At 37.6% G+C, this 20851-nt stretch overlaps 2 protein-coding genes across 4 annotated transcripts in view; one reads left to right on the forward strand and one right to left on the reverse strand.

Annotated features, from left to right (window-relative positions):
- Positions 1–5691, reverse strand: part of PIGB (phosphatidylinositol glycan anchor biosynthesis class B) — a 40801-nt gene extending 35110 nt beyond the window's left edge. For both annotated transcript variants that reach the window (XM_019442050.2, XM_053889046.1), the window contains exons 1-3: positions 5559–5691; positions 3651–3786; positions 3104–3221 (exon numbers count right to left, since the gene is read on the reverse strand). In XM_019442050.2, the coding sequence (XP_019297595.1) occupies positions 3104–3221; positions 3651–3786; positions 5559–5691 (387 nt within the window). The remainder of the gene's footprint in view (positions 1–3103; positions 3222–3650; positions 3787–5558) is intronic.
- Positions 5692–5790: 99 nt separating this feature from the next.
- On the forward strand, positions 5791–7606 carry PIGBOS1 (PIGB opposite strand 1). Of its 2 annotated transcripts, none has more exons than XM_019442054.1 (2): positions 5791–5909; positions 7230–7606. In XM_019442054.1, the coding sequence occupies exon 2, from the start codon at positions 7311–7313 to the stop codon at positions 7473–7475; it is 165 nt and encodes a 54-aa protein (XP_019297599.1). In that variant the 5' UTR covers positions 5791–5909; positions 7230–7310; the 3' UTR covers positions 7476–7606. The 2 variants fall into 2 exon arrangements, with proteins under 2 accessions (XP_019297599.1, XP_019297600.1); XM_019442055.2 differs by having other exon boundaries at positions 5904–6110.
- The last annotated feature ends 13245 nt before the right edge of the window (positions 7607–20851 follow it).

Consider the following 20851-nt stretch of genomic DNA (forward strand, 5'->3'; position numbering starts at 1 on the left):
AGATCTATATGCTTATGTCTTATCTTTCAGGCCTGAAAGTAGTTCATGTGAAAAGCCAATTTGGCTACAAATAATATAAGCCAACAATATGAGGAAGTCACTAAAACTAAAAGAATCCTTGTGCATTGACAGAAGTATAGTATTTATGGAGTTAATGGTTACACTGTATTCTGAAGTAGTTACACTAGCTTTCTTTCTATTTTTTTTCAAAAAAATTTTTAATGTTTATTTTTGAGAGAGAGAGAGAGAGAGAGAGAGACACAGAGTGAGTGGGGGAGGGGCAGAGAAAGAGGGAGACACAGAATCTGAAGCAGGCTCCAGGCTCTGAGCTGTCGGCACAGAGCCTGACGCAGGGCTCAAACTCACGAACTGTGAGATCATGACCTGAGTCGAAGTCAGATGCTCAACTGACTGAGCCATCCAGGTGCTCCTACTCTAGCTTTTAATAATGTATTCAGTTTGGAGACCTACATTTTAAGACAGATATTAACAAATTACAGGATGTCTAAAGCACATTATCTGATTATGATACTTAAAACTGGAGACGTTTATCCTGGATAAATAAAACTTTTTGAATGGCTGTCATGTAGGAATCTTGAATTTAAAAGAAGGTTGATTTTTAGTACAACACAAATGGAGATGTAAACTCTCAGTTATTAGAAGTCTCTCCAGACTTTTTTTTTTAGACATTTTATTTTTCTTCTTTTTTTAAGTTTACTTATTTTGAGAGACAGAGCAGAGGAGGGGCAGAGAGAGAGAGGAAGAGAGAGGATCCCAGGCAGACTCTACGCTGTCAGCACAGAGAACCCCCTCTCCAGACTTTTAAGATACCATAATTTTCTAGGTTATAGTAAGGACCTGAGAAGAATTAAATAATAGTTACATATGGCCCTTGAAAATAAAAAGTAGTGGGATGGGGCGTATGAAGGAACATGCAAGGGGTAAACCTTGAGTATGATACTGTGTTAGCAGCTTACCATTCTCCTGTTCTTTAAATTCCTGATTCCTCCATTAAACTCCAGAGGCCGAATGCCCTTGTGCATCTTCTGACTATTGAAAGCCCCCAGTGTGGTAACCTGTTCAGGTCTCCCTTCTATATCCCTTTCCTCTCACATGTGCTAAGCCAGTGCTGTCCAGCAGAACTATATATAACATGAGCCACATAATTTAAAAGTGTATAGTTGCCAAATTAAAAAGTAAAAAAAAAAAAAATCCCAAACAGGTAAAATTAATTTTAGTTATTTTAACCCAATATATCTAAAATATTATCATTTCGTCAAAATAAAAAATTGCAGAAATATTTTACATTTTTATTTTATACTTATTTTTTGATATCCAGTATGTATTTTACACTAACAGCACTTCTCAATTTGGATTAGCCACATTTCAAGTGTTTAATAGACACATGTGGCTAGTGGCTACCATATTAGTGCAATTCTAAGCCATTCCTAATTCTGTATACACACTTTATGCAGTTTGGAGAGAAGCTATCTGGTAAGAGCATTAGGCTGTGAATAAGTAGACCTAGGATTTAGTTTTAGCTCTGCTTTAAAAAAAATTTTTTTTAATGTTTATTTTTGAGAGAGAGAGAGAAAGAGCACGAGCAGGAGAGGGGCAGAGAGAGCAAGACACAGAATCTGAAGCAGGTTCCAGGCTCTGATCTGTCAGCACAGAGCCTGACACGGGGCTCGAACCCACAAACCACAAGATCGTGACTTGTGCCAAAGTTGGACGCTCAACTGAGCAACCCTGACTCTCCTAGCTCTGCTTTTGACATGCTGTGACCTTGGTCTATTTACCTTACTTCTCTGACCACTTCTAGTTTCAAAATTATGTAATCTATGTTTAAAATAATCAATTATGACAGTATGAGTGACCAAGTGATAGCATCTTAATGTTTCTCCACCTGGTCAAGTTCCAGATAGGACAGAGGTTTTGGGGAACACAGCAGGGTGGGGATGGGGACTATAGGAGGCTTACTTTAAATCACAAAATGGCCAGGTGGGTCAGCTACATGTTGAGGAAAGTGTATTGGTTCTGAAGGAATAGGAAGTTTTCTATCTTGAAGACTCCTTCATTCATAATATAACCTACTTCTTGGCATATAAGATATCCTTAATATGTATATGCCTGTGTTTCCAGAGTTTATAGTTATCCTACACAATCTAGAAGCCCTGACAGGAGAAGAGAATTCACAGCTCCTAACTTCTGCATGTATCAATGGGAGAAACTCTGCAACTGCTGTAAATTCTCCTTCGCCATGATCCTTCCATGTGTCTTTCTTTCCAGGCTCCAAAAACCCCTCAGGATTTGGATTACCTTTGGAATTCTGGGCCACTTCCCTAACAGAAAATGGGGAAGTCCCAAACTTCTGAGTCTAACCTGATGACAGCTTAAAGGAAAATTAGTTTAGAGAATCTTTGGCACCATTAGTTCTTCTTTTGTACCCTCTCTTGGCAAATGACCCCAGAAATTTATGATTTGGTAATTACAATCTAACTTACTACTGCTGCCTAATTACTACATACATAGCACAATGATTGTGTATATCATCAAATTCTTGTGAAATTAATTTTCCCTAGGTTTTAATTTCAACACTAAATCCTGAGTAGGTTTATATGTATTTAGTCTTCATAAGCTCCTATAACATGGTCTTCTGCTGGCAAATTAAAAAAAAAAAAAAAAACTAGCTACAACACGGCTGTCATGTGATTCTTTCATGAAGGAAGAATACTTCTAAAGTCCAAATAATGAATATACAATGTAGTCATCCTCAAAGTCTGCATATCTTAACAGGATTCCTTGAAGGAGGACACTTCCATGCTCGGTTTTGTGTTTTAGCATGTAATGAAGAGTTACACATCACAGTACGTCTTTGGAACTGTGGGCTTCCTAGATATGGTCAGAGTTTAGCAGTATCTTTCTAAAAACAAATATTCTGATACCACTATCATTTGGTTAAAATACATTAGCCTTTTAAAAAGGGTAGAATAAATCTACTTTTAATTACTATCAGTTAGTTAATATAGATTGTTAGCCTTTTTAAAAGGATGGAGTAAGTCTACATTTAATAACTGTTTTGATTACTTTTATTTAAACTTACCAGCAGCTGAACACTATCTTTCCCCAAAAGATGTAGAATCTTGTAAATGCTTGCAAAGATTAAGGGATAAGTGTAACCCCTCAATCGTTCTGTCCATTCCCAGGTCAAATAACCATAATTAGTAATATTAAGGACTAATGTTAAATAGCACTGAAACAAAACCTATTTTCATTTCTATGCATAAAGCTCTTTTTTTGACAAAGAAGCTTAAAAACACAGCATTTTATACTGGTTTTTCAAACTAAAAATAGAATCGACCAATTAAACTCATAACTTCTTCAAGATGGGAATGTGCTTTTTTACTTCATCTACATCCTCCACAGTACTGAGCACTATGGGAATACATGCTAGTTAAAGGCTGAGTCAAGTATATTAACATCAAAGAAAGATATAGAAGAAATATTAGTGTAAAATAATGGTATACTTCGATAAGTTAAAATTACTTAGAGAATATATGGAAAATCGACTAAAAATACATAATAGAAGCTAACACAATTTCGAAGATGAATATACATTCGTAATATAGGAAAGAAACTACAAAGGATATTTGAAAACCATGTGATGTGCAACTTCAAGAGACTGCCAATATTCATCTGGAACAAAACTTGTCTGGACTAAAAAACAGTTACATATTCGTAATGTTATAGTAAACAAGACCAGATAAATGTTTTCACCAAGAAGATCTGAAAAACAAAACAAAACAGGTAATTGTGGCATAAAAGTCAGGCAAGTTCCACTTGCAGAACTAATGCTCTGGTTGGCCCCTTGCTTAGATTCTGTTAAGTCACCGTAGAGAACTCTGGCCTCTCTACACTCTGGCCTCTCCCGTCAAAACAGAACTGGGCTGAAAGTTATACAAGGGCCAGAGTCTCACCATTGGGTAATTGCCACTCCTTTCATCTTTCTTGGAACTAACTGTATAAAGAGAATAGTAAGATAAATACTGAAAAAGAGACTGGGTTAACTAAAGCCTGAGGCTATATGGGTATCTAATGAAAGAAACCAGCTAACAAAGTACTAAGGAGCAACTCTTCTATATATGTCAAACAGTGGCATATCAAATGGTCCTTTGTATGTTTTTAAATAGCCTTTATTGATGTTTATGCAAGGTGCTGAGTTCATTCCTTCACACGCCTTACCTCGTTTAATCCTCCCTCCAAACTATGCTAAAAAGTAGATATTGGTCCTGTTTTACCTAGGAAATTGAGACTAAGACGTTAAACTGTCTCGTCCAAAGTCAAAAAGGTTGTAAATGACTAAACAGGACTCAACACAGGTCTATCTGCTGCATCCAAAGCCCTGCTCTTTACCACAAGTGGGCAGTCTGCAGGCTGAATACAGAGTTTTTGGGGGTTTTTTGTTGTTTTTTAATGTGAACCTAGTTGCCAACATTTTAAAATCCTATTTTATATTAAAATCTATATTGTAGCATTTCAAAACTAAGAACTGATGCAGAGCTCAAATGGCAGCAACTGGCTGGTTCTGAAATATAAGGTGCTTTAACTTATTTAGACGTGCCTGTCTGGCCTCCTGAGCATTTGTGTTTGCACTCTAATCCATTTTGAGTCTTTTGCTATCATTCTAGGTTCCTGCCACTCTCCTTTCTTTTCCAGGAATCACATTTAAACATTTTCCAGACAATTGGTACATTCAACACAACATACATGCCCCATCTCAACTTTCATCTTTCAGAAACACTTAAAGAAACCTCCCGACTGAAATATATCTGCTGAAAGCATACCTTGTGAAAAAACCCTTTTACTCTGTGGACTGGGGAGAATAAACAGTACACAGAACTGGCCCTTGGACAGGTGATCTTGAATCCCTAAAAGTTCAACTATTTGTCCAGCTGCCTCTCCCTTTCCCCGCGTCACAACCCTCCTTCTTCATTTAGCAAAATGATTCTCCCCTTTCTTGGTCTCAGGTTTCCAGAAGAGAAACGCGGCATTCTTTTCAGCCACTTATACCGTGCTTGGTATATATAATGCGCTCAAATATTTACTGAATGAATGAGAAGTCCATCTTTATATTAAAACCCCCCTCCGACATATCAAAAATCCACTTGCTGGGGTGATTTTTCTCCTGTCAACATCATCACGACATACCAAAGAGAAGACAGAGGGGGCGGTGGGAAAAATAAATGGGTTAGGAGTCAGAGCTGGTCTCACCCCATCCAGGAATCAACCCCTCCGCGGCTACGAAACCTCAGGTAACTCCCGGACTGGGTACCCCCTTTCTAAAATGGGGGTGGCAACGTCATGTAAATTCACTCCACACGGCCGGCGGCGGCAGAATTAACTGATGCAGAAAAGCACCCTGCAAGAGGCAGGGATCGAGAATCCGGTCTCGATCGCACGATTTCTTGGCAACCCTACCCAGCAGATGGAGCCCTAGCTCAGGGTCCGCGGCTTCCCGCCACTGCCTCGGAGCTCCGCGCCCGCACCCCATCACTCACCTCCGCTGCGCTCGGAGCTATTCGGGGGGCTGAGGTACAAAGTTGACTTTCTCTTTCGCAGCTTCATCTTCTCGTGGGAGCGGTTCTGCAGACCGCGGAAAAAGAGTCGGCCGTTGCCACCTTCTTGCTCCATCCTGCACCTATTTCGATACCTACTGAGGATCCCCTGACACCTCAGTCCCTCGGAAGAAGGACCCAGAAGTAACGCGCGTTGCTCTTCCGCTCATTAAGTTTGGCCACTGCAGCAGCCGTAGCTCGCAGGCGCGGAGATACCTGGGAAAAGGCAGCCTCCTCACGCCGGCCTGCGAAGTTTGTCTTTGCTTCGGAATGTTGCACGTTTGTCTGGCGCGGGTAAGCTTTGTCGTGAGCTCGCCTGCGTTTTTCCTTTGGCTTCTCCTTCTCGTGAGATTGCTGCCGGGACTTGGCTTCTAGGTCTCTGAGCCCAGGTTTCTCTTCCGGAAGCTGCTGGAAGGAGCTGGAGCTCCCTTGCCCTGGGGCAGGCAGGAGGCGGGGTCAGCGAAGCCACGGCCGCGCGTTCGGGACGTTTTGGTGGTAAAGATAATAGTAAACGTGTTTGCGTGACATTTCACTATTTGGGTGGTCGCTCAGTAACTGTCGAACCAAGTGGGTAGGGTAGGATGATTTAAGCTGATGTACAGATGTGGGAAATGAGGTTCGGAAAGGTTAAATGACTTGGGTAGGGTCACTTAGCAAGCTAGCGGCAAAAGAGGGAATCTCCCTATTTGGTGTGGTTTATCTTCCAAACAGCTGACTTGCTTTTTTTTTTTTTTTTCTGTTACATTCAGCAGGCGATTAACCATAGCATGCTTCGTAAGCTGTCATTTATTTAGATTTCTTCTCCATTTTAGCGATATTAAGGACAACCTGGTTTCTAGTACCGGTTCTGCCACTAATTTTTGTAACCTCGGGGGCTGGTCTAGGTGACGGTGAAAGATTGCTATCAGAAAACATGAAAATCTTTTACTTTGCTTTCTTTTTTCATAAACATGTTTTCTCCAGAAACTAAGGTGTTCTCAGGTATAATTTTCTGAGAAATAGTGGAGTTTTAACTCCTCAGCTTTTAAAAGTAAACCCAGCCAGATCTCCTTTATATTTTTATCAAAAGTGGATGGAAATTATTTATGTTTGATGTCTACTTGTACCTTCTAAAGCATCAAAGGGAACTCACAAAATCTTTTAGCCTGTTTTTAAAAATTGTTTTTAATCACACATACTACCAAAACCCATAAAATAGTTTAAAAAGGGGGGGGCAATAATGAAAAGTAACAATTCTCTTTCTTCTACTTCAGATTGGATTGACAGTCACTTTCAACTTCTGGGAGCTGTTTGTTACAGTAGTTAGCTTCATGTAGTATGTGAAGGTGTAAACAGTATGTCTCTCTCCGCCCCCTCACTTTTGCCATTTTAAAAATTATCCATTTAAAACTATGGAGAATATGCTGTAATAGGATTTAGCTTTGTCTCACACCATCCCCAACCCTCATTTGCCATACTCCCTATATATTTCTATTCGTGCTTTAGTTAAATCAAGTGATATGTACATATTATGATGAAAATACTATTCACTCTGGAACAAGGTAGAGACATAGAACCTTTTCAAGGATGCTGTGCTAAGTTATTGCTTTGCTTCCCATTTTTTTTTGTACGCAGATCTGAAGATCTTTCCTGGATGTGGAGTATAATTTTTCAAAACCACTGTGTGGCAGAAGCACTGAATACATTTGTTGAAAAATGTTTGGGAGATTGACTCTTCCACAACTGCTTTTTGCTAGCATCCTTGGAATTGCTGGAGGAATGTATATTTATCAACCAATATTTGAACAGTACTACCGAGATAAGGTGGAATTTAAAGAAAAGTTGAAATTGACACAAGAATCAGAAGAGAAGAAAAGTTAATACTACATGGAATTGAACTGCAATTGTTTAAAGTTCTATTGAAATTATACACTGACTATAAATAATGTAGTAAGAACTTCTCAAATCTATTTTAAACATAAATAAATCATAGGCCATGATTTTAAAACAAACATTGTCGATTTTTGTGTTTACTTTTATTTGCCATCTTACGTCTTTTAACCAAGACAGATTAGTATTGTCTTAAGTATATTTATTTATTTTGAGAGAGAGAAAGAGCATGCATGGTGTGTGTGAGTGGGGGAGGGACAGAGAGAGAGAGAGAGGGAGAGAGAGAATCCCAAGCAGGCTCTGCGCTGTCAGCACAGAGCCTGACATAGGGCTCAAACTCACTAACTGTGAGATCATGACCTGAACCAAAACCAAGAGTTAGACACTTAACCAACTGAGCTACCCAGGTGACCCTAGTAATTTTTTTAAAGACGAAAATGAATGTCTTAAGGAGTATTTTGTTTCCTAGTTGAGGTTAATTTTTCTGGGAATGCAGCATATACAGAATCATGGGAAGATCCTTTATATTTTTAAAATAGCTGAGAATGATGTTTATAGCACTGTTTATAGATGAAGTGGATCAAGTTAACTACCTTAGGCAGAATGTGCCTCAAGTAGCCTACAATTAGCCTGGTTTAATATACTTGAGCAGTCTTTCAGCCCCAGGCAGAATGGAGGAATAAATTGAGAATTGGGGTAGCCCAGAGCAAGGTGGGGTTTTAGAGAAGATAGTGTTATATAAGATGGCAGATATGACACAGGATCTGTTTAACATAAGCAAATTTACATTAATAATGGTGGTAAAGGTGGAATTAATTTGTTATGAATCTATTACTTATGTATGTAAAGAATTTTTTGAAATCACTAAGAACTAATAATTTTTATTCTAATCTTAAGCTTGTATTTTCATTGAGAGCTATCAATGTAATCACATGTACAAAATGCTTTATTTAAAGCAACTCTTTTATTGTTAGTTTCTTTTTCTTTAAAAGTAAATTTATTATAACTTAATCTAAGCTATCTATGTTGAATGGAGGCCAGCATGGGTAATTTTTTTTAAAAAGAGTGAAGAAAAAATTACAAAAATAGTACATGTTCATTAAAAATTCAAACGATACAGAAATGAACAAAATGAAAAGTGAAAATTATTGATGCATATACTGATTTAATCTGTCCCTCCAACAGTTTAGTGTGAGCTTTTGTGACTGTTTTTCCTCTATGCACATAAAAGTACACATGATAATTTTATTTTATTTTTTATTTATTTTTTAATATGAAATTTATTGTCAAATTGGTTTCCATACAGCACCCAGTGCTCATCCCAAGAGGTGCCCTCCTCAATACTATCACCCCCTTTCCCCTCCCTCCCACCTCCCATCAACCCTCAGTTTATTCTGTTTTTAAGAGTCTCTTATGGTTTGGCTCCCTCCCTCTTTAACTTTTTTTTTTTTCCTTCCCCTCCCCCATGGTGTTCTTGCTAACTTAAAAATACACATGAAAATTTTAATTCATCTACCAAGTATTTACTATGTGATAGGTTTAGCTTTGCTTGGATTCTCTTGCATGAGTTTTCTCATCATGGAACCCAGGCTCAAGGAGCATCCCCTTTCTGGGATATGACAATATAGGACTGAGAGACAGAGGAAACTTGGAATTGTAAGCTTCTGCTCAACTGTGGCAAATGTCAAGCCTTGTCATATTCTTTTGGTTTATAGCAAGCACATCACATAGTCAAGCCCAGAGTCAAGGGCAGGGACACAGACTTCATACAGGGTACAGAGTCAAGTCATATGACAATGGGCAAGAATATATGATCCTGTTATATCCAAGGAATGATAAACCCATATATGTAGCATCAAATTAAATTGAACTGCTTTTGATATTCCTGAGAATGATGGCATTGTCAGTTTAGCATTTACATACCAAGCGGCAGAGAATGAGTTAATTTTTTTTCTAATAAAGATATTGCAGCTATTTAAATGAAGGTCACAATGAGATACCCACTTGACATACAAACAAAAAAGATGGAAAAATAATAAGTGTTAGCAAGGATGTGGAGAAATTGAAACACTGATCCACTGCTGATGGGAATGTAAAACTTCAGTTGCTGTGGAACAATTTGGCAATTCCTCAAAAAGTTAAGCAGTGTTACCTTATGACCCAGTAATTTTACTTCTAGGTATATATCCAAGAGAAGTGAAAACATGTCCACACAAAAATTTATACATGAATGTTCATAGCTTCATTATTATAATAACTAAAAAAGTAGAAATTACACAAATGTCTATCAATGGATGGATAACAAATTATATTTCCACACAGTAGAATATTACTCAGCCATAATTAATGAAATAGTGATACACGGTACAACATGAATAAACTTGGAAAAACATGAAAGAAGATGGTCACAAGAGACCCTATATTGTAATTCCATTTATATGACATGTCTAGAACAGGCAAATGGAGAGAAACAAAGATTAGTGGCTGCCAGGATATGGGGTTTCTTTTCAAAGTGATGAAAATGTGTTGGAACTAGATAGTGGTGATCAGTGACAACTTTGTCAATATACTAAAGACACGGAATTGTACACTATAAAATAGTGAACTTTATAATAATTCTATCTCAATAAAGCTGTCTTAAAAAAAAAAAAGAAAGAAAGAACAAGGATACAGCATCCAGAATAGCTGCAATTGAGATAGTTCATTCTTTCTGCCACAATCCATCTAGTTTGTTTTTTATGTGTAATAAAAAATACATAGCATGAAATTCATTATTTTTACAGGTTTTATGTGTACAATTCAGTGGCATTAAGTACATTCACACTGTTGTGTAACCATCACCATCCATTTTTCTCTAGAACTCTTTCCATTTAAATTTTGCCAGGCCCAGAGAGGTGAATTCAGTGGGGATATAGAGGCTGCCCACACCCTTAAAATCTTTAAAGATGGCATTAATGTCTGCAGTTCTTTGCTTAAATTGCTTCTCATTTACTGTTTTAGCCAGGGAAATCATATTCAGAGGCTTTCAGTTGGTTCTTTCTACCATAAGGATTTGGTAGGGACTGAATGTGACACCCCTGGCAAAATTCATATGTTGAAACCCTAATCCCCAGTGTGATGGTATTTGGAGGTGGGGCCTTTGGGAGGTAATTAGGTTGTGCAGGTGGAGCCCTCATGAATGGGATTAGTGCCCTTATAAGAAGAGATACAGGAGAGATGATCACTTTTTTCACCATGTTAGGATTATAGCAAGAAGGTACAAACTGGAAAAGGGCCTTCTCACCAGACACTGAATCCATGAGCACCTTGATTTTGGACTCCCCAGCCTTCAGAACTGTAGGAAATATTTGTTGTTTAAGTCACCCATATTATGGTATCCTGTTACAACAGTCTAAGGCAGGGTTCCATAAGGTCAGTGATTATAGTGTATGATCCTTTTAATGTATTGTTGAATTTAGTTTGCTAATATTTAATTGAGAATTTTTGTGTCTATATTCATCAGGGATATTGGCCTGTAATTTTCTTTTTTTGTGGCATTCTTACCTGGTTTTGGTATTAGAGCCTTGTAAAATGAGTTTAGAAGCATTCCCTCCTCTTAAGCGTTTTTGGAAAAGTTTGAGGATAGGTATCGAATCTTTGAATGTTTTGTAGAATTCACTGGTGAAGCATCTGGTCCTGAGCTTTTGTTTGTTGAGAGGTTTTTGATTACTGATTCAACCTCCTTACTGGTAATTTGTCTATCCCAATTTTCTATTTCTTCATTGATTCTGTCTTGGAAGATTATCTGTTTCTAAGAATGTATCCATGTCTTCTATGTTGTCCAGTTCATTGGCAAATAATTGTCCATAGAAGTCTCTTATGATCCTTTGTATTTCTCTAGTACCAGCTATAACCTCTCTTGCTAGTTTTACTAACTTGAGCCTTCTCTTTTTGGTAAGTCTAGCTAAAGGTTTGTCAAATTTGTTTATCCTTTCAAAGAACCAACTCTTAGTTTCATTGATTTTTAAATTTTATTTTTAGTTTCTATTTCATTTATTTATGCTGTGATCTTTCTTATTTTTTTCTTTCTACTAACTTTGGGCTTTATTTATTCTTTCCTAGTTCTTTGAGATGTAAAGTTAGTTTATTTGAGATTTTCCTTGTTTCTTGAGGTAAGCTTGTATCATTATGAACTTCCCTATTAGAACATTTTTTGCTGCATCCCATGGATTGTGAATTGTTATAGTTACATTTTCATTTGTCTCAAGGTATTTTCTGATTTCCTCTTTGATTTTTTTTTGTTGACCCATTGATTGTTCAGTAGAATGTTGTTTAATTTCTACATAGTTGTGATTTTTTTTTTTTTTTTAGTTTTCTGCTTGTAATTTTTTTTAGTTTCATGCCATTGTGATCAGAAAAGATGCTTGATAGGATTTCGGTCTTATTAAATCTATTGAGACTTGTTTTGTGGCCTAACATGTGATCTATCCTGGAGAATGTTTCATGTGCACTTGAGAAACATGAGTATTCTGCTGCTTTGGGATTAAATATTCTGTATTTAGCTATTAAGTCCATCTGGTCTAATGTGTGGTTTAGGCCAATGTTTCCTTATTGATGTTCTATCTGGATGATCTATCCATTGATGTAAGTAGGGTGTTAAAGGACACTACAATTATTGATGCAGACAATTTCTTCCTTTAGATCTGCTAATATTTGTTTTATATGTAGGTGCTCTTATGTTGGGTGCACAAATATAATTTTTATATCCTGGGTTGGGTTGACTGCTTTTTCAACAGGTAATGCCCTTTGTCTTTTATAGTCTTTGTTGTAAAGTCTGTTTTTTCTGGTATAAGTATAGTTACACCAATTTTCTCTTCATTTTTATTATATGGAATATTTATTTAATCTCTTCCCTTTCAGTCTAGGTGTGTCCTTACTTCTGCAGAGTTTCTTTTAAGCAGTATATAGATGAGTCTTGTTTTTTTAAGTCCACTCAGCTTCTCTGTGTCTTTTGATTCGAGAATTTACATTTAAAGTAATTTTTTTATATTTATTTTATTTTATTTTATTTTTAATGTTTATTTATTTCTGAGACAGAGACAGAGCATGAGTGGGGGAGGGGCAGAAAGGAAGGAAGACACAGAATCAGAAGCAGGCTCCAGGCTCTGAGCTGTCAGCACAGAGCCCGACGCAGGGCTCAAACTCACAAACCATGAGATCATGACCTGAGCTGAAGTTGGTTGCTCAACCGACTGAGCCACCCAGGTGCCCCAAAGTAATTTTTTAAATTTTAACTTGTTTTATTTATTTATTTTTTAAATTTACATCCAAATTAGTTAGCATATAGTGCAACAATGATTTCAGGAATAGATTCCTTAGTGCCCCTTACCCATTTAGCCCATCCCTCCTCCCACAACCCCTCCTGTAACCCTCAGTTTGTTCTCCATATTTACGAGTCTCTTTTGTTTTGTCTCCCTCCCTGTTTTTATATTATTTTTGCTTCCCTTCCCTTATGTTCATCTATTTTGTCTCTTAAAGTCCTAATATGAGTGAAGTCATATGATTTTTGTCTTTCTCTGACTAATTTCACTTAGCATAATACCCTCCAGTTCCATCCACATGGTTGCAAATGGCAAGATTTCATTCTTTTTGATTGCTGAGTAATACTCCATGGTATATATATATACCACATCTTCTTTATCCATTCATCCATCGATGGACATTTGGTCTCTTTCCATACTTTGGCTATTGTTGATAGTACTGCTATAAACATGGGGGTGCATGTGTCCCTTTGAAACAGCACACCTGTATCCCGTGGATAAATGCCTAGTAGTGCAATTGCTGGGTCGTCGGGTAGTTCTATTTTTAGTTTTTTGAGGAACCTCCATACTGTTTTCCAGAGTGGCTGCACCAGCCTGCATTCCCAACATTTAAAGTAATTATTGATAGGTATGTACTTATTGTCATTTTGTTAATTGCTTTCCAGCTGGTTTTGTATTTCCTGTTTGTTCCTTTTTTCTTCTTTCACTCTTTTTCTCTGTGCTTTAATGACTTTCTTTAGTGTTATGATTAGTTTTTTCCTTTCATTATCTTTTGTGTATCTATAATAGGTTTTTTCTTTATGCTTACCATGTGGTTCACATATAATAGCCTATATATATATATATATATATATATATATATATATATATATATAATCAGTATATTTTAAGTCAATAGCAACTTAAATTTTTACATATTCTAAAGCCTCTACATTTCTAGTCCCCTACCATGTTTTATGTTGTTTTTATTAAAAAAATTTTTTTAAGGTTTATTTGTTTTGAGAAAAAGAGAGAGCAAGAGCAGGGAAGGGGCAGAGAGAGAGAGGGAGAGAGAGAGGATCCCAAGCAGGCTCCATGCTGTCAGCATGGAGCCTGATGTGAAGCTCGATCTCACAAACTGAGAAATTATGACCTGAGCAGAAATCAAGAGTCAGATGCTTAACTGACTAAACTACCCAGGTGCCCCCCTCCCCCATGTTTTATGTTTTTGATGTCATATTTTATATCTTTTTATTTAGTGTATTTGTTAACTAGTTATTATAGTTATGTTTGTTACGTTTGTCTTTTAACCTTAATCCTAGCTTTATAAATGGTTTGTCTCCTGCTTTTACTATTTATTTATTTGCCTTCACCAGTGAGATTTTTACTTTTATATTTTCTTGTTATTAGTGTGTTTTCTTTTCTGCCTAAAGATATCCCTTTAATATTTCTTGTAAAGTTGGTTTAGTGATGATGAGCTCCTTTAGCTTTTGCTTGCATGGAAAAATCTTTATCTCTCCAATTCTGAATGATAGATTTACTGGGTAGAATATTCTTGGTTGGAAGTTCTCTTTTCTTCAGCACTTTGAATATATCATGCCACTCCCTTCTGGCCTGCATAGTTTCTGCTGAAAAATTAGCCAGTAGTCTTAAGGGGTTCCCTTGTATATATTTTTTTTTTCTCTTGGTGCATTTAAGACTTTTTCTTTAACTTTTGACATTTTAATTATGATGTGTCTGGATGTGGATCTCTTTGGAGTTTTTTGTCCTTTTCTCTCTTCTCCTTTTGGGACTCCTACACTACTAATGTTATTCTGTTTGATGTTGTTCTGTAAGTCTCCTAATCTATCTTCTCTTTTTAAATTTCCATTTTCTTTTTGTAGCTCTGTTTGAGTGAGTTCCATTGCCTTGTCTTCTTGGTGACTGATCCATTTTTCTGCATCATCTAGCCTGCTGTTGAATCCCTATAGTGTATTTTTCAGTTCAGTTATGTTCTTCAGCTCTGTGACTTCTGTTTAGTTCTTTCTTATATTTTCTACCTCTTTGTTGAAGTTCTCACTGTATTCATCCATTCTTCTCCTGAGTTTGGAGAGCATCTTTATGCCTATTACTTTGAACTCTAGCAGGTAGATTACTTGTTTGCATCTCATTAAGGTCTTTTTCTGAGGTTTTGTCTTGTTCTTTTATTTGGAACATACTTTTACTGTTTCCTCTTTTTCCTTGACTCTTCATGCTTGTTTCTGAGTATAATGCAAACTAGCTACCTGTCCCAGCCTTGAAGGAGGTATCTTACTTTGAAGGAGATAGGAGGTGAAACTTGTTGTTCAACCTTGCCCTAGATCTTATTTGTCTTTGGAATCTTTGTGATTGCCTAAGTAGACTGATTTATTCTTGAGGGGTTCCAGTTGTTGACGGTGTGCTAAGACCTGTGATCTCAGTCAGCACCTGGGTTCAGGCTGATTGGAAGCCAGATCCTTAGGCAGCAGCTTTTAACATATGTAAATATATATAGTCCTTTGGCACACAATTGTAGACCCTGCTGACCTCTAGGTCAGGCGATCTGGAGGGTTCTCTTGGGTAAGAGTCGTAAAAATCAGGACTTCAGATGAGTGTATAAACTCCTTTCTGGGAAGTACCAGTAAGCTGTGATGAAGTCAAGGGAGGATGCAAAGACAGTGATTCCCTGCCTACATTCCCAGGTAATGCCTCTGTGGTCTGTAGATATCTGACAAACCTAAAGCCTGTCCATCAGGTTAAAGCTACAGAACAAGTAAATAGGGCTTATCTGCAGGCAGTCAGGGGTTGTGTTTTGGTCAGTTTTCTATGTAATGCTCTTGGTATAGTACCTTGCCCTGAAATGTTTTTCTAGTTTTTACAATCCTGTGGTGCCCAGGAACATAAGCCATTTTGGCCACCAGATTAGCCCCTCTGGTCACCAGAGTCAGGTATTCCTCAGGTGCTCCCTGTGTGGAGTGTGTTTACCTGCAGGCTTTATCAAGGCTTGGGACAAGTGCTGGGAACAGGAAATGCCTGTAGCTTTAGTGAGTGGGGATTCTTTTATTTCTGGTTGATACTAGGGAGACCTGTTGCAGCAGCATCTTCAACTGTCAATCTCAACCCATAAAGGGCAATGACCATTGATCTTTTCAAAGATGTCAGGCCTCCTCACCAGTGCCTCCGTGAAAGGAGTATCATCAGGGCCATCCATGTAACAATCAGGTGGTGGTTTCTCCAGTCTCATCACAAATCAATTCCAATTCTAAGATCAGCAGGGCAGATAATGGGAGTAAAAGGGTGAGAGAGAAAGCCAAAAAAAATGGTAGATTTTTAAGTGGGCCACTAGACTTTATCCAAAGGGATATTCTAAAGGGACTTCTGAAAGTTTTTTTTTTTTTAAACTATTGCAAAATAATGTCACACTTAGAGAAAAGTTACAAAAATAGTACAAAAAATTTTCATCTACTTGTTACCCAGATTCCACAAATGTTAACATTTTATTACATTTGCTTTAATCTCTCTCCATATATGTGTACTTACACATGAACACACACATTATTGTTTTTCTAAACCCTTTGAGAGTAAATTGCCCACGTGATGCCATTTTACTACTAAATATTTCAGTGTGTACTTCCTAAAAACAAGGATATTGTCTTTCATAATTACAGTGTAATGATCAAGATCAGGAAATTAAGATTGATACAATATTATCTAATCTCAGATTTTATGCAAATTCTACCAAGTCCTTTTAGTGCTCTTTAGGTCAATAGACAATTTTTTTTTTTCTTGTCTGGGAACTAATCCAAGATCACATTGGATTTGTTGGATCATATGGTCATTCTGTTTAACATTTTGAAGAACTGCCAAACTGCTTTCCAAAGTGACTATCGTTTTGCATCCCCACCAACAATGTATAAGGGTTTCAATTTCTCCACAGGCTGCTAGCACTTGTAATTTTTCTTTTCTTTTTTTAAACAAAGTTATGGCCAACCTAGTAGATGTTAATGAGTATCTAATTCTGGTTTTGATTTTCATTTCCCTATTGACTAATGACATTGAACATCTTTTCCTGTGCTTGTTGACCATTTTTATATCTTCTTTGAAGAAATGTCTTCAAGTCCTTTGCCCAATTTTTAATTGGTTGTTTGTCTTTTCTATTTGTAACAGCTCTTTGTTATATTCTGATACTAAATTCTTATCAGATATATGATTTGCAAATATTTTCTCCCATTCTGTATATTGTATTTTCACTCTCTTGTGTCCTTTGCTAAACAAAATTTTAAATTTTTGATAAAGCCTACTTAACCCATTTTTCCTTTGCTGCTTATACTTTTCTTATTAGGTCTAAGAAGCCATTGCCAAATCCCAGGTAATGAAGATTTATGTCTATGTTTTCTCCTATGGGTCTTATAGTATTATGTTTATAATTTAGGTCTGTGATCTATATTGAGTTAATTTTTATATATTATGTGAGGTAAGGGTCCAACTTTATTCTTTTGCATCTAAATATCCAGTTCTTCCAGCACTATTTGTTGAAGAGACTGTTCTTACCTCATTGAATGATCTTGGCATTCTTGTTGAAAATCATTTGACCCCAGATTTATGGGTTCATTTCTGGATTCTCATGTCCATTCCATTCATTTATATGCTTATTCTTATGTTAGTACCACACTGTTTTGATTAGCAGCTTTGCATTAATTTTTGAAATCAGAAAGTGAGTCCATCAACTTTTTTTTTTTTTTTCCTCCAAGATTGTTTTGGCTCTTTGAGGTGCTTTACAATTTAATGTGAATTTTAGGATCAACTTTTCCATTCCTGCAAAAATCATTCCTTTTGGGAAGGATTGTGTTGAATCTGTAACTTCTTTTGGGAGGTATTGTTATCTTTATAATATTATGTAATGATGAACGTGGAACATCTTTTCATTTATTTAGGTCTTCTTTAATTTCTTTTTGTAGTTTTCAGCGTATAAGCCCAGCACCTCCTTGGTTAAACTGATTCCTAAGTATTTTTTTTTTTTTTTGATGCTACTTCACATAGGATTTTTTCTTAATTTCTTTTTTATATAGCTCATTGCCAATGTATAGGGGAATAAAACTGATCCTGTATTCTGCATCTTTGCTTATTTCACTTATTAGCTCTAAGGTTTTATTTTTCCTGATATTTTAGATGTAATCATGTGCCTGTTGCTTGTATTGCAAAAGGGTATTTAGAAATCAAAATCTGGGTGCTAAGTGTATTCACAACTCCTGTGATATAATTGCTTTTAGCATATCTTAGCAGACACTACTGGAAAGTACATACATACCTGCATATCAATATATAATCCTATTGCTGTCTAGGTCTATGTGTTAAAAAGCATGAGTTCTTACTGATACCTCCAATTTCAACCATATTAGTGATAGTGGAAACTGAGATTCTGCATGTTTCAAGCAGCAGCCTGCATTGTCACAGAAGCCCCAGGGTGGGAATCAAGAGGTATGCTGTGACCAGTTCTGTGACTAGAGTAAGTGGTATAGAGAGGATTTTGATTTGATACACAAAATGTATTCAAAATATTTAGTTTCTGTAATTAACTTTTTCTCTTTGTTTTCTTTTTACCTCTCTGGGCACTCTTAGACTTCTTTAACGGAGTGATCCTCTGGGTTTTGTACCAAGCCCCCTCTTTGCCCATGTAGTGCATTTTCTAGACTACCTCAATGACTTTCATGTCTTTGAGTACCCTTTGTGCAATTGCTTCAGTTCATGTCTTCTGTGCTTCAGATCAGCCTATTCAACTGCACACTGAACAGTTGCACTTGTATGTTCTCCTGATGCCGATATGTCAAAGTTAAAATGTCCTAAACTTGTTCATTATGGCCAAATTTACCCTTTTGCAACAGGGCTCTCTTCCTTTTGCTCAATGGTTCCTAGTTACTGAAACCAGAAATGGGCATTTCCATAGATTTCTCTCTCTCCCTCATCTACAATCAAGTCTTCTTGATTTATTCTCCTAAATATCTCAAATCTGTTTATTCATCTTCATCCTCATGATCACTGTCTTAAGCCAGATTAGTGTTATCCCTTACTTGGATTTCAGCATGCTAATTGGCCTCTGAAACCCATTCTTAGCCTTATAGCCATTTAGAAAATGAGTTCTAAGTTCTAGTCCTGGCTGTGCCACTTTCACCTGTATGATCTTGATCAGGTTGTTTCATTGCTTTAAGGCTCAGTTTCCTTATCTGTGATATAGAGACTGGAATAGTACTTATTTCAGAGGGCACTTGTGAGAAGTATATGAGGGGATATATGCAAAGTTCTTAGCATATTGGCTGATTCGTAGTAAATGGTCAGTCAATGTTAGCTATTATCATTATAATCATTCCAGCGTTATTAAAAATCCAGCCTCTGCTATTCCTCCAGTTTCTTCTCTGATTGATTCATTCTACTCAGTTTTTCAGCTTTTCTGAACTTCTTTCAGTTGCTCTAATATCTGATGCTCTCTTCTGCCTCCAGGTCTTTCCTCTGCTCTCTTTTCCTAAAACTCTCTTCTTTATCCTCCTACCTTATTTATCCTTCTTAATTTATGCAACAGTTTCTCTAGGGAATTTTGATTTGGTGTCACTTATTTGTGTCCCAATAACACTCTAACTTCCACTTTCAGGGATCTTGTCTCACCACACTGGAGTTAACCTGCTTACTTGTTGGTCTACCAAGCCACTGAGTGTAGGGACCAATTTACCTTGTTTGCTATTGCATCTCCAATTCCTAACCTGGATTTGTTCAGTGAATGAAAAGATAGTGAATGGGCCACATTATCATTGTCTGTTTTTTTGATCTCCTGCTAGGTAAACTCCTGGCCACAGCTCTGCTTGGCTTCAGGAGTGGGGAGGATTGAAAGGGAAAACTCTCCTTGTATCATATCAGCCATTAGCAGTTGCTGCATTGATGGTCCTCCAATTATTAGCTGATCAGTAACTCCCAGGACTGTTCCTTTACACATGAAAACGGGGCTACTTTTCCTGTCTTAGCCTCCGGAATTACTAGTATGATGGCCTTTCTTACCTGGGGAACGTCCTTTGACACTATCACCCTATGATGAAATCTGTTATCTCTAACTTTGAGATTACTCTGCTAAATTTGCCTAGAAATATTAGATTGGATGCATATTCAATATTTCACAATTCCATATGGTTTGTCCTGTAAGCGATTTTGTCCATTGGACACATACCTGAGAAGCTAATTATATTGCAGTGCAGTCTGTGAATAGCTACAGACTGGAAGCATGATGGGGTTGGGCAGGTGGGCCTGGAATGGCTTGAACTTGTGGTGGAAGGAGACCCAGATCAGTGAGATGGAACAGAAGGTAAAAGAAGCTTGATTAGGGTTTTCAATCATTTGGTTCTGCTTAGAAGTGGAATTATTTGGTTCCGAGGTGCTGTGCCTGAAGAGCCCACGGAGGCAAGCCCAAAGGCCACTGTCCATACCCCGAGGCCACTGAAGGAGAAATTTGGCTGCCTCTGAGTGGTAGTCTGGTGGGGAACCGGCTTCACAGCTGCAGGTTCCAAGCAGGGGCACATAAACCCGTCCGCGCTGAAATAAGGAAGCCGCTGGGGGGCAGCAAAGGCTCGCAGATTTCTCCTCACGCTGCTATTCTTTATTGTGCTGTAGTTTGCCTTTTTTTTTTTTTTTTTATAACGAATTGCTCTCTCTTAAAATTTAGAGTGATTTTATAATCCGAACGAGACTGTATGAACAGAGACCTCGTTTGTCATTTCCTCTCAGAAATATATTTTTTCCTGCCAGAGTTTACTTTTTCTCTATCGCGTCATTTCCAAGAATCCCAGAGCTTTCCCTTGCCCCAGGAAGGCCAGGTCCAGGCCGATCCGAGTGAGGAGCTGGCGAGGCGGGATGGACAGTGGCAGAGACGGACGTTCGGCGCAGATCCCGCCCCGGGGAGCCGGACCTGGGAGCATCTGGAGCAGGAGCATACCGGGCCTCGGGAACCCCGCCTCGGGCCGATTTTGCAGCTGCTCCGCACCCCCCTGGCTACTACGGTGGAGACACTGATATGATGTCCTGGAAAACACCTTTAAGAACATGGCTTTGGTG

This window comes from Panthera pardus, unplaced genomic scaffold (genome assembly GCF_024362965.1).
Source record: "Panthera pardus isolate Hobbes unplaced genomic scaffold, ASM2436296v1 HiC_scaffold_24, whole genome shotgun sequence".
Classification (NCBI taxonomy): Eukaryota; Metazoa; Chordata; class Mammalia; order Carnivora; family Felidae; genus Panthera; species Panthera pardus.

What these genes read in the sequence shown, in the direction of transcription:
- PIGBOS1 (XM_019442054.1), top strand. Translation starts at nt 7,311, where the DNA reads ATGTTTGGGAGATTGACTCTTCCACAACTGCTTTTTGCTAGCATCCTT.